Source organism: Biomphalaria glabrata, chromosome 15, assembly GCF_947242115.1.
Source record: "Biomphalaria glabrata chromosome 15, xgBioGlab47.1, whole genome shotgun sequence".
Lineage (NCBI taxonomy): Eukaryota > Metazoa > Mollusca > Gastropoda > Planorbidae > Biomphalaria > Biomphalaria glabrata.
In genome coordinates, this window is record NC_074725.1 from 4,116,754 (window position 1) to 4,134,546 (window position 17,793).

At 35.9% G+C, this 17,793-nt stretch overlaps 1 protein-coding gene across 4 annotated transcripts in view; it reads right to left on the reverse strand.

The window, feature by feature from the left end:
* Window positions 1–4,345: 4,345 nt before the first annotated feature.
* The window catches only part of LOC106072196 (uncharacterized), a 44,860-nt gene continuing 31,412 nt past the window's right edge, over window positions 4,346–17,793 (reverse strand). For all 4 annotated transcript variants that reach the window (XM_056012932.1, XM_056012933.1, XM_056012934.1 and 1 more), the window contains 10 exons: window positions 16,191–16,391; window positions 15,077–15,283; window positions 14,733–14,813; window positions 12,816–13,028; window positions 11,367–11,594; window positions 10,552–10,770; window positions 9,121–9,249; window positions 8,528–8,677; window positions 7,920–8,168; window positions 4,346–4,911 (listed from right to left, as the gene is read on the reverse strand). In XM_056012932.1, the coding sequence (XP_055868907.1) occupies window positions 4,676–4,911; window positions 7,920–8,168; window positions 8,528–8,677; window positions 9,121–9,249; window positions 10,552–10,770; window positions 11,367–11,594; window positions 12,816–13,028; window positions 14,733–14,813; window positions 15,077–15,283; window positions 16,191–16,391 (1,913 nt within the window). In that variant the 3' untranslated portion in view covers window positions 4,346–4,675. The remainder of the gene's footprint in view (window positions 4,912–7,919; window positions 8,169–8,527; window positions 8,678–9,120; window positions 9,250–10,551; window positions 10,771–11,366; window positions 11,595–12,815; window positions 13,029–14,732; window positions 14,814–15,076; window positions 15,284–16,190; window positions 16,392–17,793) is intronic.

Consider the following 17,793-nt stretch of genomic DNA (forward strand, 5'->3'; position numbering starts at 1 on the left):
CCTCAACTCAAGAAAACAATAAGAAACTGGAACAGACACAAAAATAGAGCAGTGAGATTCATAACAAACGAATATTTACATTTGACTAGAGTAACACCTTTAGTAAAATCACTAAATTTAGAAAGCAATCAGCAGAGAAGACTCAAAAGTAAAGTAGCAATTATACATAAAACACTGAACCATAATCTTCAAACACAAAAACAATAAAATACCCAGAAAGACACAAAGATAAAGGCACATTCCTCATCCCATATGCTAGGACAAATTCTTCCCTAGTGCTATTAGAGCATGGAATGGGTTGCCTGAGCCAGCCAGGAAAACCAGTGACTTGGCAGAATTTAAGACATTGAATAACATGCATGACTGAATGCATGACGCGTAGGACGTAATCAACTTCTTTTTTGAAGTAACGTCTGTACTTTATAAGATAATATAAGATATCTCTTGCACTTCAATATTCGCCTCTACCCCTCGGTTTTTACCTGCGCTTTCTATAAATACTGCTGTAGTGTGGCTTGTTTTCGTGAAACCCTTCTACTGTGTCCTGGATACAACGAAAGAGGTGGTCTTCTGTTCTACTTGCTTTCCTGAAGCCAGCTTGTGCATTGTGGAGTGAGCAAGTACTTTCTAGCCACCAATAAAGTCGGTTATTGAACTTTTTTTTTTCTGCCATTTTCTGCAGTATTTATAGATTTGCAACAAGCCTATGATAGAGTGTGGAGAAAAGGTCCATCTCTAGTGAAAAAAAAAAGGTTTGGAAGAAGGATTACCACAAGGTTCAGCCCTTAGCTGCAGTCTCTTTCTAATCTTCATGAATGACCTCCCGGACCTCATTTCGGTCAATAAGGCACTTTATGCAGATGACCTCTTAATTTGGACTACAGAGAAATATCCAGTGCTGACTAGATCCAAACTAAATAGAGCCCTCACAACTATCTCCACGTATTCAAAAGTATGGAAATAAACAAAGAAAAGTCAGTTTATTCACAGCAACAAAACAGCAAAAAGAAACTACATCCTAAAAATAGACTCACAACCAATAAATAAAGAAGAAAATCCAAATATCTTGGTGTAAAATTAGACTAAAGACTGTCTCTAAAACACTTTATGGCAGATTTAAAAGAAAAGGCATCACAAAGATAAAACATAATAAAACACCTAGCAGGAACATCGTGGGTAGCTGAAAAGAAAACCTTAAGACAGTTACTGCTCAAACTTCCAAGCCGAAATAGAGGCAATTACCATAGCATTACAGACAAATGGAAAACAAATTATACGAAGGAGTGCAATCACTATCAGATATTGTTGTCTTACAGACTCCTAATCCACTCTGCAAGCACTTAACAGCCCAAGAGAGTTGACAACACTAATTGTGATAATCCATCAGATGATATCAAAATTAAATATCAATATCACACTACAGTGGATCCCTAGACACATTGGTATCATGGGAAATGAAAAGGCAGATAAACTATCAAAGGCAGGATCATCTATGGAACAACCAGATAGACCTGTTAACTACCTCACCCTAATGTCAATGTTAGTCAAAAATCACAAAAAGGAGTGGCTCAACCAACGGGCATCAGGAAACACAGGCATAAAGAAATGACTGTGTCTAACAAACTGGACAGTATTAACTTCCTCCCCCGCAAAGAACAATCTACAATTTTCCAATTAAGAACAGGACACACACCTCTATTAAATTACCATCTGAACAAAATAAATTCCACACAACTCCCGCTTTGTAGACACTGCACTCACCCTTATGAAACCGTAAACCATATCCTCTTTGAATGCCCCTTCCTAACCCTCCTTAGGCAGACCCTACTTCCACTACAGCCCAACATAACCAACACCCTGTACGGCAGTGCTGAACAACTGAAGAAAACAGCACACTGTTTTTCCTTGGCACAGTCTGCAAAAGAGCTCACAGTTCAGCACCAAAAAGCTAGATAGAAGAAGAAAAACATGCGCTTTCTAACTAGGAGAAATAGTGCGTAGTACTATTAACACAATTATAGTAAAAGTGACCTCAAGACTATTTTTAACCTAGATACAGACATAGCACATTGTTTCCTAAACATACGTATTCAATTCAATTCAAACGCGAAGACCAAAGATGTGTGCATAAGTCTGTGACCTACAAATTTTATCACAACTTATACAGAGGAAGCTGTTGTCTACCTGGGAGTTGTATATGTGTCATCTGCGCCTGTACATTGCGTGTACAAGAGGCAGTTTTGAGAAGTACTTTAGAGCAGTGGTTCCCAAACTTTTTTGTCTCGTAGACCCCTTGCCATGTTTTCTAATTTTCGGTAGACCCCCTGCTTAACTTATATTGCATTTTTGCACATTCATAAACTAATTTTTCTAACTAATTTCTAACTGCAGTGTACAATTTAATTAATTTGCCTTATGTATTATTGTAAAAGTTCGCAAAGAGTTTCTCGTGTATTTCTTGAGCTTTCACATTTGGCTCAAATATTGGTCCTGCGGAGCTGTATTCACTAACAGGAGAAGAGGCAAAGGTGAGTTACTGGCGCCTAAACCAATAAGCTTCGGGCAGGAGGGACTCATTAGCCTTGACTTGCAGCCCACCTAGCCGAAGGAAAATAGAATTCAAACCTCTGCTGCTTTGCAGCTATACACCCAAACACGGGAAAGGTTTCGTGGGTCAGCCCTGGGGAAAACTATGGAGCTGAAGACCATTAGGCAGTTTGCAGCTTTAATGCTCATCACACCGATGTGCCCTTGAACTGTAGTGTTACTAAAAGAAATTCGTTTCATAATATCAGATGAAGGTTTGTGTAAAACAGATTTTAAAACTACTTCAAGGGCTGGTAAAATCAATGTTTTATCTATAATGTTTTTCGTATTTGGCTATAGGTATAGAGATCTTGTAAGAGGCTCACAAACCACCATCTTTTCTATATGATGTTGAAGAAAGATTTTGTGGATCTATTCTGACATTTTTTTCTCACTTTTCTCTTTTTATCAGGGTGGCACCGTCTCAAATAATGCTCAAGTTTAATTGATTTCGTATAAAGGCTCTTATTATAGACAACCGCTTATTTAACAAGGAAATAAATAATCAACGCTTTAAAATAAAGATTTCTTTTTGTTAAACGTTACTTACATGTAGACAAAATTAACTATTTAGATTAGTAGGCCTATTGTAATTAAATACGACTATTTTACTTTTGAATTTATAATACTATGGTAAATATTTATAACTAAGGTACAAATCATTTATAAGTGTTTGAAATAGTTACATTAATGGGATGTGAAAATTAAAGTCATAGACCCCCATGGACAGCTCATAGACCCCCAATTTACTTTTTCACTTTCGTAGACCCCTTGGAAGTCTTCGTAGACCCCTGGGGGTCTATATAGACCACTTTGGGAATCACTGCTTTAGAGCAATAAGACAAAACTTTCCAAACCTGGTTTACGAGACTGACAAAAGGGATAATTTTAGCACATATAGGTGATATAATTTTGGCAAAGTGATTATGAGCGATTGTGTTCAGGGCCTATGGCACTGTTTTGTCTACAAAATTCTACTGCAGTGCAATAATATATATATATTGTCTCAATTTGGTTGCTCCATTAATCTACTTGAAAACTTATTTTATTTTGTTCCTTTTAATAATACTATCTTTGTTAGTCTTGGAGGAAATTCGTTTCACAATAATGCATTTATATTAGTTGAAAACTAGTTTTAGTTTAACTTTTAAAATTAGTTTAGTTCCCATCACTAATTATACATAACAAAAATATTACAATACAAACAAATAGTGCAGTCATATAACAGCCTTCACCTATCCCTTAGTCTGTTGGGGCACCACGCAAGATTTGTCAGCCATCTTTCTCCATTCTGTCTTTTGCCTTGGATAGAACCTCTTTCAATGGCAGGCCTGTTCATTCTTTCATGTTGTCTTCCCATCGCTGTATCTGTCTGCCTCTTCTTCTTTTGCCTGGTTCTGTTCCGAGTTTCATCCCAATATTACATGTGAGGTTCACATCATAAAAGAAGACATAAATAGTGTGTACTATAGACTTTAGAGTGTAACCATGGCAGGGGCTGTTGGTATAGCAATTTGGTCGCATCACATAATGTCTATTGGTATGGACAACTTTTGATCATTCACAGCTTTCAGAAGGAATGGACCTCATTCACCAATCATAAACAAACAACATTTAGCCATGTGATTCTCTATCTCTTCTATACAAATTACGTAATACACACAGGCTGTCACGTGAGGTTTTTTTATCAATATTATCACGTGGCTAAATATTTGTTTACAATTGGTGAATGAGGTCCATTGAATACAAGAACGACATCTTTCATTTGTTATATACACTTTTATTTGCATACTATTTGCATAATGCACAAATACAGATGTTTTATCAAACAACAGTCAATGCAAACAATGAACACATTGTAACAGCTTGAATCACCTACTGGTAAGGAGGCAGAATAATGGGGCATTTTCTTTCATATTTAAAGCAATGTCCACCTTGAGTATCCTAATGTATTGTTTTGCTTCTCCATTGCAGTCTTGTTCATCTCGGTGTTCACACTCTCTCGTGAGTTTGTTCCCTCGAACTTACTTCAAGTAGTTTTGTATATAATACAAGGAATGATTGGGTTTAGGAGAGGTAACTCTTCCAATCAGCCATTAGATTGTTGGACACACGCCTTGACAGACTGGTGAAACGATGTCCCCTGTGGACAGGGGGAGGTGGCCAGGACTCTTCCCTCAACGCAGTACATGAAGCCAGCAGTGACTGCCTGGCCGGGCGGGTTGCCATGGATACCGTTGACCTGGTTGATACAACTAGGTAGTGCCTTCCTGCAGTCGTTGCAGGTCTTAAATCTTTGACTTGGGCAAATGGACACATAGTCACCTGATGAAGAGAAAACATGACACCGAGTCACAACATAAAACGATAAAATTCAATGCAAAATATATTAGTACATGGTACAATAGTAATTATATAAAACTAAAAATACAACATAAAAAAATGGCATACAAAACAACTAGTCACAAAAACAAGTAAAAAATTATTTCGTATAAAGGCCAGCTGCTGAACTGTAGGTTTTTGTGAAAGGGGTTCTTTAAAAAACTTTTTTTTTTAAAAAAAGATCATGAAACCAAATATCTATTGCATCAATGGATCAAATTGGTACATGACAGATTATCAAGTATAATTAAAACTTAATTTTGTATATATTTACAACAAGCACTAGAAAAAACAATACTTTTTAAAAACAAAGCTTCTGTAAGGGCAAGAACTGCTAATTATTGACATTTATCTGAAAATTACAGGGTTTAGTTCTTTTTTGCTATATAAAACAAAATGAATTAATTGTTACTAAATAACTAACTAAAGGGTCAATTTTTGGATTCATTCGTGTATTAACATGGACTATGAATAATGATGCGATATTTCAACTTGATTCAAGAATGGGAAGTGGGAGAAAAAACGTGTCAAAACCTAATAAAGAAATTAATCCATTCATACATCCTCATCTCTCATTAAGTAGCATTTATTTCCCTTATTTCCATATCAAACAAAATAATTATATCACCAACCATTAATTAACTAATTGGTTATTTTTCATTTGATTAATGTCTTGACAGGTTAATGAATACTTGTGCAAAGTTTTAACTTGAGCTGAGAATGGGAAATGGGATAAAAAAACATGTTCAAACTTTTTACCAAACAGAAAGTCAGACAGTCAGACAGAAAGACAATGTGAGATGATATAAGCTTTGTAAAAAAAAAGACTTTTACAATTGTAGCTGACGTGAAATGACTTAGGAGTAGCCGATACATTATCACGTTGATACGAACAAATCAGTTCTAAGAAACATCTGTAAATTTCAAGATATGTAGCAAAGGGGAACCGCAGGCCAGGTGATTCTGAGATGTGGTTCAGGTTTGTGTCTCACATGAAGTTAGGATTTTAAAATTTATTTATAATGTATCAAATTCCACAAAATATTTATTAATGTTATAAAAACTAGGATTAAAAAACTGGTGCAGCTAGTAGGTAAAGGCTAGTCATTCATAAATGCAAATAGTAACAAAATATTTGAAATAATATAACATATAAGAATAGCAACCAAAACAATAATGCAACAATTTGTTACTACACCTAGTTCACAAGTAACAACTGACTGTAATTTAGAATTAAATGAGGATTAAGACAAGGAGACACACTTTCATGCATGCTCTTCAAGTGGACAATATTGAGGGTCACAAGGAATGTACACATAAACACAAGGGGAACAACTATTGACTACTTCAGAAGAGAAAACATAGGTCGAAAACCAACCAACCTCTACAATACCTGACTAATGCCATTGACATTGCCCTATTGGGTTAAGACACCTGAACTTGCTAGAGATTTCAAACAACTTGGAGGGGGGGCGGTGGCTACAGTGGTTAAGGGATTGGCTTCCAAACCTGGGGTCCAAGGTTCAAATCTCAGTGAAGACTGGGATTTTGAATTTCGTAATTTTTAGGGCACCCCTGAGTCCACCCAACTCTAATGGGTACCTGAATTTTGGGGAAAGTAAAAGTGTTGGTCGCTGTGCTGGCCATATAACACTCTGCTTGTTAATAGTTGGCCAAAGAAACAGATGGCCTTAACATTATCTGCCCTATAGATTGCAAGGTCTGAAAGAAAAACTTGACTTTACTACACACAACTGGAAGAGGTATCTCGACCAGCAGGAGGTCAATGACAGTCAAAACAAATATATCATAATAAACAAGAGACAATCAGACAGAGGAACAGTATAATAAAAATACTGACCACAAATGTAAACATGTTGAAAAAAATTCAAATATCTAGGAAGCACAATGGATTTCAAAATCGACTTACCAACAGATATAAAAGGAACAACAAGCAGAAGGCAACAGAGCATTTCATACCAACTAGCCAAACAGTATCAAGGAAACTATAGATGGAACCATAATGTCAGACCTGAACATTGACAAACAAAACAAAAATTCTACTGAAGACTTGGGAACGGAAAATACTTAGAAAAAAACTATAGTGCTATACAAGAGACTGGGTGGAGGACATGCACTAAACCCATCTTTAGAGATAGAAATAAAAGAAAAAAAAACAGATTTTGTTCGGCAGGTTACCTTGAAAGAAAGAGAAGAGAGGAGCAAAAAATTGTATACCAGCAAAAAACAACAACAAAAGGCAGGTTACCCAAAGAAAGACTACAATGTAGACTAGAGGCTCAAGAGAGATCAAAATGGAAGTGTTGAAGCAGGAGGCCTGAGCACTCCATGGAATGGATGGAACATTAAGATTCAATTGACTTTACAATGAGTCAAATTTGATTTCAATGATTAAAGCATATTTTCTCTTTTATGACTTACAGTAATGCTGCTCTATGACTTACAGTAATGCTGCTCTATGACTTACAGTAATGCTGCTCTATGACTTACAGTAATGCTGCTCTATGACTTACAGTAATGCTGCTCTATGACTTACAGTAATGCTGCTGCTCTATGACTTACAGTAATGCTGCTCTATGACTTACAGTAATGCTGCTCTATGACCTACAGTAATGCTGCTCTATGACTTACAGTAATGCTGCTCTATGACTTACAGTAATGCTGCTTTATGACTTACAGTAATGCTGCTCTATGACTTACAGTAATGCTGCTCTATGACTTACAGTAATGCTGCTCTATGACTTACAGTAATGCTGCTCTATGACTTACAGTAATGCTGCTCTATGACTTACAGTAATGCTGCTCTATGACTTACAGTAATGCTGCTTTATGACTTACAGTAATGCTGCTCTATGACTTACAGTAATGCTGCTCTATGACTTACAGTAATGCTGCTCTATGACTTACAGTAATGCGGCTCTATGACTTACAGTAATGCTTTGGTTGAAATTTCTCCTCACATCCAGCAGTGTTCAGAACTTCAATGAAGTTATCACAGATCCTCTTGTTGGTATCAAAAAGCTTTGGGTGCCGGCACTCCTGCAGGTGTGCCACATCAATACCGCTGCTGGAGGATCCGCTGCAGTTGTAGAAACGGGCACAGTGAGTACTGTCTGGTATCAAGGCCGATGGGTAGCGTTTGCAGAAGCTTATGGGGTCAGTCTTAAGTTCAGCAATAACTGTTAAAAATGAATAATTTGGATGAGTTTAGCTAAAAGATTTAACTGAATGGAAAGGTTTTAAAGAAAAATTATTTTTTAATAGAGCATTACATAGAACAAAATATTACAACAATGCCAAAGAAATATACATACGTATAACAGTCTAACATTACATGTGGAGTTTACAGAAGAACATTGGCTTTTATTCAATAATATAACAGTCAGAGAATATAAGTTTTTGTGTCTTTTTTTAGTCTTTAGTGATTGGGGCTCAAAGACAGACAGTGTAATGAACAAAAGAGATGAAGCTTTTTCAAAAGTCTGTTACGTTTTGTTGTTGAAGAGAATAGGACCTTCACTTTTGTAGCAAAACTGACCTTGATCTAGTTTCAGCCCACAGCTTCTTGTGTTTGGATCAAATACTGACTGGACACATTTCAGTATAGCCAGTGTCCTGCCTGAGTCACATCTAACAAAATCACGAGTGAACAAACGTCCAGGGTATGGAACAAAGCCGTCTGGTTTATCTGCAATAGCATGGTCAGTATCCAGTTAGCTATTAGTTTACAAAGGCTTCTTTAATTTTCTCTCCGTAATTATTTTTAGCACTATTCATTTTGTATTTGTATTTCACTATCCTGTTATGATTAAACTTTAATAACATTTGTGCTTGAAATGTTATATTTGGTATCAAATGATAGGGAAATGCATGCTCTTTTTACACAACACAAATTAAAGTTTATAAATACAAAAAATCAAATTTAGTTTAATGGGGTTAAATCAACGTTGGCATCATCAATTAGGATAGAAAGAGTTAAGTGCAGGACATAAATCAGTTCGCTACTAAAACTTCTGTAACTACAGGACATAAGTCAGTTAGCAAACAGTTTACTACAAATTTTTTAAGTGCAGGTCATTTTTCAGTCAGCCATCAATTTACTAACTGGTCATAAAATATTCAGGACATTACCTATGCAAGAAGGATATCGCTTCTCACACGGAGCACAGATGTGGTCAGTTTTATCAGGGCATGTATCAGCTGTCCCAACTTTACAGGTGGAGCTACTTTCTGGGCACTTTCTCAGCTCCTCATAATCACCTGCAGATGTATCCAGACAAAATTAAAATATAAGTCCTACATTGCTATACTTGTATCTACTTAAGAGCATTTTCCCTAAATATCAATTGTTTCAACTCACATAAATTGGAAATTTTTAATTGACTTTAACCTCTTTTTAAACAAGGACTAAAATATTTCAGAAAAAAATTATTTTGATTGAAGAGCATTGCAAGGAGATCCTGTTGGTAAGAAAATGTTACTAAATCATTTCTTAGTTTCAATTAAAATTCCTAAGGCAGCTAACACTTTAGAAGAACAATGTTATTATTTAATTCAATTAATATTATTTATTTGTAGGCTTTGTGTATTAGTCAACTTGTAGTTTTCAAATTGCAATAAAGTATTTAAAAAAAAGTGAAAGGCCAATTACAATTCATCTTTGAGTGCAGACAACAGCCAGATGAAACAACTTTGGTTGTAGTACTAAATGAAATGCAACAAAACTAGAGGCCAAAACATCTTTGAAAAATATTTTCCTAATGATTTATAATTTGTGCTAATAAACAAACAGCAACTCAGTTTTGAATATTTTTTTCAAGCCATTTAAACTGAGAAGATTAACAGAAGTCTATGTTTTACAATTCCTCTATTGGAATCTACACGGATCTTGAAAACAGCTTCAATAATTTTCCTAGAAATTTGTCAGTATATGTATATCTTTGAGAAAACATTTACTATCTAATTGGCCTCATGGAAAACTCTGGTTTATCCGTTATGATTTTTTGGTAATATAATAATGTGAAAATTAAATTTGGTCTGGAGTTCAAAACATTCTATATTATGAACACACACACATCAGCCGGTGTTCCTGTATGTATTGATGATTAGAGTTAAATAATAGATGGTCATTTTGTACATCACTGTCTATTTCAAGGTCTACAGGCCTATCATTATTATTTTATATACTCTTTAGTAGATTTATATATTTATACAGGATTTTTTTTGGAGGGGGGGGGTTGAAGAATTGGGGCGAGGTTAAAAAATATTCCTTTTTTTTTAAATTAATAAATCATTAGCTATATTAAAAGCAATATAATTGCTATTACAAAGGTGGTCTGCTGTAAAAAGGAAGAATTGTCTTTGAAAAACTTTTTATTTATGTTACATGTTACACTCACGACTATAACTAAACTGACTGGACCAAAGTTACTACGCATCAAAATGTATTGACACAAAAAATTACTAATAATTAAAAAAATTTTCTTCACCCTTTTAATAACCTTCAAAAATAAAAAAGTAATTGAGATGTTATTTCATCCACTCACTCATGCCTCGACTTACATGGTGAAATAGCCGTCTTTCTCTGACCACAACTGACTGTCTTGAAGTTCCTGCACAGACCATTGCTAAACAATAAAGGGTAAGGACATTCCTTAATAGTATAGTTGGCATGATTGGGATTCCCTGGGATATTCTCACCACATAGAATGTACTTGTTGCAGTAGATGGGGTGTGGGATGATCTGTTTAGGAAGCTCCTTACACATCACTTTTGCACTCTCTGAAATGGATGGCATTCATTTCTATTAGGTACATATACAAATGTGAGAAAAGTTACTGAAACTTCTGTTGGTTACTTAAATAAAGTAACATTTCCCCTTCAGACCTGAAGTCCGTGGTGGCAGATGATGTAATGCTATATTTTATTTGGGGGGAGGCTACAAATACAATCCAAATTTCTGATGTCAACTTCATATTTGATGTTTGAATGTAACTGGAATGAAAGCTTATTTCGTTTGCTATTATTATGTTGTTTTTTTTTAAATGTGAAATGCACACATTTCCTCAAGGTAAATAAATATATTACTATTATTGTTATTATTATCACTTGGCTAGCACAATTATCAACTGCTTTTACATTCCAAAAAAAAATTAAGTTTGAAATCCTAGTATTTATCAAGATTTTAGCTTGGTACATCTTGGTTCAGAAGCCAAGCCCTTAACCAGTCTGCCACTATGCGCCTTTCAATTTGTAATGTTAAAAAACTCCTCTTGATAATGAGTGCATTTAGAGGAAAAAAATGTACATGTAAATTTAATAATGTCCTAACTATTGAATGCTACCAAATATTACTAATTACATAACAAGACACTTACCGTCACTCATAATGGGAGAACACTTTTTCATGACCGCATCATAGAACTGACCAGCTGGACATGTGGACACATTGACTGCACGGCCAGACCGACAAATGACAGCAGAGTAGTAGAATCCACCTTGTGCTGGTGCCATGCCGCTGCTGACATTCTGACATGAGGGGTAGATCTTTTTACATTCGCTGCAACCATCGTTGGACTTGTTTTGACAATATCTTTGATAATCACCTGGAATATCATTGTCCTCATTTAATATTTTACACAAAAACCTGATAAACATTAAACAGAATTTATAATGTCACATTTGAATGAAACATACAACCTATAAAATTTAACTACAAATTATTTCAATACAATAAGCTAAACAAAAAAGACAAAACCACATTGTAAAGTAAAGGAATAAGAAACTCTAAATTCTTATGATGGTTTTAAAAAGACTCTAAAAAGATTCTAAAATGCCTTTAAAATTTAAATTAAGCTTAAACTTCAATAAGACAGAAAAATCATTCGAAAAATAAAAATTCCATTTGTAAACTAAAAATAAATCATATCTTCAAACAATAAAATACAGTGCATCTCAATGATGGTTGTAAACTTCTCAAAAAAGAATTAGTTGATACTACTCTTTTCAAAATTGAATTCAGAAAAAAACAAAAAAACACAAAATACAACTTAAATAAATTGAACAAACAAGACAGCCCTTTAGATGATTATTTTCCTTTACAGTGATCTAAAAGTTTAGAGCTTTGTTGTTGTAATGTGGCATTGTCTTTATATGTAAGGATGATTTTCCTCTATAATCTAAATACAAAGAGTTATACAATGTCCTAGAGGCAATAGTCTCCAGTATTATATTTTGTAACAAAACATGTAGGTAAGATGATTTGAAAATTAAGTGTAACAAACAAAACAAGCAAAATATAAAAAAATACATTTAAAAAATAAAGTTATGAAATGGAAGAAAAACTATGTATCTCAGTAATGTAGAATTTTTTCCCCTTTTTGAGACTGGTACCAAATAAAATAATTAATTACCAATAATTAATTGACTAATTGGTTAATTTTTTTATTGATAAATGTTTTTTTAGGTACTTTTTCTTCTTCTTCTTATAGCCAGCTGTTTGCTGCTTAACTGTGAGCTCTTTTGCAGACATTTTTAGGTACACAAATTGTTGAACGTTTTAACTTGATCTAAGATTGGGTGTGGGAGAACTAACGTGTTCTAAATTTTTACCCGACAGAGTGAGTTGATATTAGCTTTGTAACAACAACTGAAATAAAAATTTTACTAATAAAGTCACTAAAAATAGAATAAATCCTCTGAAAAAAATGTATTAGTAATTCTGAGGAAAGATATTTACAGTACTTCTATCTATCTATCATTAAATTTAAAATATTAGTTTTTTAGAACTAAAAAAAAAATCTGAATATTTCCTTAATGCTACTTACACACTTGTTCAGGTTCATAACGCCCTTGACACATGACCTCATTGTAAGGGTGACAGTTGTTGGTGAAGATGTTAAACAGGTAGCCCACTGGACACTCATCAATGTAGGCCCCCAGGGGGCTGGTTGGGTTGGAACAGTTGAAAAACTGAGCACAGTTATGTTCCTTGTACATAATCAGACCAGCCCAGGCTTTGCAGGTGTTCACTATGTTGGCTGACATAGAGATAAGCCATAAGTTAGCTACATGTGCATTTTGTTGAATGTACTAAGATGATTTATAAATACAAAGAAAATTTATTGCATTAGATAACAAGGGAGATTAGTAGTATTTGAAACTGAGCCTAGGGTTTGTACACTGTTGTAAACAGCTCACTCTAGATCTCTTGTACTTTCTTCTATTATTTACATCAGTGATTCCCGTTTATGGTTTGAGATGGTCCCACATGGCAGCTTTAACTTCTGCCTAGAGTGCACAATGAAGCTGCATAGCTTTGATTTCATTGGAATTAGAAAAATTTGGCAGTGATATGGCCTGAGGGTGCCACATGGCAGTTCAACTTCTGCTTAAAGTCTATAATGAAGTTGCATAGGCTTGGTTCTATTGGACTCTTTGGCAGTGATATGGCCTGAGGGTGCCACATGGCAGTTCAACTTCTGCTTAAAGTCTATAATGAAGTTGTATAGGCTTGGTTCTATTGGACTCTTTGGCAGTGATATGGCCTGAGGGTGCCACATGGCAGTTCAACTTCTGCTTAAAGTCTATAATGAAGTTGCATAGGCTTGGTTCTATTGGACTCTTTGGCAGTGATATGGCCTGAGGGTGCCACATGGCAGTTCAACTTCTGCTTAAAGTCTATAATGAAGTTGCATAGGCTTGGTTCTATTGGACTCTTTGGCAGTGATATGGCCTGAGGGTGCCACATGGCAGTTCAACTTCTGCTTAAAGTCTATAATGAAGTTGCATAGGCTTGGTTCTATTGGACTCTTTGGCAGTGATATGGCCTGAGGGTGCCACATGGCAGTTCAACTTCTGCTTAAAGTCTATAATGAAGTTGCATAGGCTTGGTTCTATTGGACTCTTTGGCAGTGATATAGCCTGAGGGTGCCACATGGCAGTTCAACTTCTGCTTAAAGTCTATAATGAAGTTGCATAGGCTTGGTTCTATTGGACTCTTTGGCAGTGATATGGCCTGAGGGTGCCACATGGCAGTTCAACTTCTGCTTAAAGTCTATAATGAAGTTGCATAGGCTTGGTTCTATTGGACTCTTTGGCAGTGATATAGCCTGAGGGTGCCACATGGCAGTTCAACTTCTGCTTAAAGTCTATAATGAAGTTGCATAGGCTTGGTTCTATTGGACTCTTTGGCAGTGATATGGCCTGAGGGTGCCACATGGCAGTTCAACTTCTGCTTAAAGTCTATAATGAAGTTGCATAGGCTTGGTTCTATTGGACTCTTTGGCAGTGATGACTTTGAAATGTATGAGGCCTCAAGACAGAGAAGATTGGGCACCACTGATTACTATCACTTACTGTTACAATTAATGCAGAAATGACATTGGAAAATAATTAGAAGTTACAATTAGGAAGAAATATTGGAAACTACAGTTTCCTTGTTTCACTGAATTAATCATATGCGTTGCTCTATCAAGAAGTGCGTGTCCAGTTTAACCCACACAAACTTAGTTTCATCATATGTAAGTTATTCTGATCTGTTATTATTGATATTCTGATTCACTATTTTTTCTTTCTTTCTGTGAACATCAGTGCGTTCATTTCTAGTTGTCCAACTTTGCATCAAAAATCGAGGCTCTCACAAAATTCTCTCTAGTGTTCTAGTAACATTTTTTTTAATTAAAAGAAGTTTACTTATTATACACATGAATAAACTGAAACTATTTAAAAAAAAACAACAACACCTTTCAGATCATTGGAGGCCAAGGTTGTGTTGCTAGGCCTGACTGTTGTAGTAGATGTGGATGAACTCTGATCTGTTTGACCTGTTCAGGAAGTGACAGATTAAGTTTGGTTGAAACTTAAATTAAGCAAAAATAATTTCACTTCAAAGTGATGCCCTCACTCTGCAAAGTCTTTGATCATTGTTTATAAAACAATTAAACAGTTAGCAACTAACAAATCGTCCATAATATTAATTTTTGATGTCATGTGATAGAGAAAAAAAAAAAAATTTAAAACTTTTAAGACTACCAGCTAGTTTGCTAAAACAAATCTAAGTATTAGATTTAAACTTTTGAGTGTGTACCTGGGTTAATCAGCTCATTACAAGTTTTGGCTGTCCAGTTGAATGTAGTCTGACAATACTTTAATACCAGACGGTCATTCACACACTGATAGTACATTGAAGGCTCAAATCGGAAACCACCTACAGCACCATTCCTCCCCACACAAGAGGGGTAGGCAGAGTTACAGTATGGACATGGCTGGACAGGACAGAAGGTGAAACTGTCACCTGGTGGACAGATGGACATTAATACAAGATGAAGTATTAGCTTACATATTATAAATTCAGAAAAGAGCATACAAATTATCAGTGTGCACAAGTAAACTAAGAAAACAACATCCATCCATTCATCACAGTGGGTAGTACAGCCCATCATGAAGGTCTCTGAGCTGCTTCAACACATCCTTCCATTCATCACAGTGGGTAATACAGCCCATCATGAAGGTCTCTGAGCTGCTTCAACACATCCTTCCATTCATCACAGTGGGTAATACAGCCCATCATGAAGGTCTCTGGCCTGCTCCAACACATCCATCCATTCATCACAGTGGTAATACAGCCCATCATGAAGGTCTCTGGCCTGCTTCAACACATCCTTCCTTTCAGATCTCTCTTGAGCCTTTCATCTCATTGCACAAACTCTTTAGTTGTTGTAACTTTGCCTCAACAGCATCAAGCTATTGTATTCATGGTCTACCTTAGGAAGCCTGCCTTTTGGATTTGGCTGGTAATATATTTGTGCTCCTCTGTTCTCTGACATTCTGTTGAGGCAACCTGCCCAGCGAAGTCTGTTATTTTTTTATTTCCCCCCACTATAGATGGGCCTTTATAGAGTCAGTATATCTCCTGTTCCCCCACTATAGATGGGCCTTTATAGAGTCAGTATATCTCCTGTTCCCCCACTATAGATGGGCCTTTATAGAGTCAGTATATCTCCTGTTACCCCACTATAGATGGGCCTTTATAGAGTCAGTATATCTCCTGTTCCCCCACTATAGATGGGCCTTTATAGAGTCAGTATATCTCCTGTTCCACCACTATAGATGGGCCTTTATAGAGTCAGTATATCTCCTGGTTAGTGTATGAGCTGATTAAAAAATACTAAATTAAATTTGAGGTCTATTTATTTCCTTACATGGGTCAAGAAAGACTGGTCGACCTGCACAAGTGACTTGATTATAAGGTAAACAAAGGTGAGATGTCACATCATAGAGGTCAGGGTATGTGCACTCTGTGACCTCAGTCAGCGACATGGCACAGTCGTAGTACTGGGCACAGTTGGCAGGGTTCTGAACTCGCCCTGTGTGGTAATTGGTGCAGAACTCTAAAAGTGACACTGAAGATTACAAAAGAAACTATTAGCACAAAACTGAAGTGTATTTTTTAAATAACAAAGACATAGTTTTATGAACCAATGTTCAATGGGCTTTAAGGTTACTGGTCCTCATTTTCAAAATGAGTTTTTAGGATATAAAAAAGTATCTATGAAACAGAAAACATGAAGTGAATAAGTAGCTCATTTGATTTCTTCTGAAAAATGTTAGATGAATTTATTGGAATCATGTTTAAATCCTATAATGTGGTTTGAATTTATCTAATAAAAAAGTAAATCTCGGTAAAGAAAGGGATTTTGAATTTCGGGATTCTTAGGGCGCCCCTGATTCCCCCCCCCCCCCCCCAACTGTAATGGGTACCTGAATTTAGCTGGGGAAAGTAAAGGTGGTTGGTCGTTGTGCTGGCCACTTGACACCCTCCTGCTCATTACCCATAGGCAAAGAAACAGATGACATAAACATCATCTGCCCTATAGAACGCAAGGTCTGAAAAGGGAACTTTTTGCTTTAGTCTGCATGCTCTAGAGCAGTGCTTCCTAAACTTTTGCTGTAATGGAACACATCGAATCTTCGGGGCATTCAGCGGAACACTTTACTTATTTTTTTCTTTTTTTAAAGATTGCATTATTTCTTATTTGATTAAATAATAATTATTATGAAACCATAGTTTTAATTTGTCATTATTTTATTTCAAATATCACATATAACCTATTCCTTAATCTGTTGAATCATTGTTGGCACCATACACGATCTGTTAACCGTCTTTCTCTGCCTTTGCCTTGGATAGAATATTCAATGACAGGCCTGTCCATTCTTTTATCTTGTCTTGCCATCGCTTTCTCTGTCTCCCGCTTCTTCTTTTTCCTGGTACGGTTCCCGGTACTTTGATTTTCTTCCATTCTATGAATCAGTGGAATAGACGTCAACACTGCTTTGATGTCCTCGAGTTTCTGTTTGACCTAATCATTTAGCTCGTCGGCATGGACGTTTGATGGCACTCACATTTGTTGTTGCTTCTGCCCTCCCCCGTCTTTTAATGGATCCATTGACAGTGTTACAGAAACAGATGGATGAGAGACATAAGAAAAACGTTGATGTCACACAGAGAGAAAAAAAAAACAGCGACAGTTATCACTTTAACAATAGTGTAATAGGAATAACCTTTAAGGCACAGCTGCTAAATTGCAAATCACTTAAATTATTCACAGCTCAATCTGGGCATACGTCTAAACAGTCGTGAAAGAGGGTCTCCTCTTGTAAGGAGCCATCCCCCTGAAACAACTGCTGACTTACTGTAAATATTTAAGTGTCATCACGAAGTCTCTGAGCATAGAGCAAACGTTTGTAACGGGCAACATGGGACTTTTGTCTTTTTGTCCAGGTTTTCGAAAGCCCAACTCATTT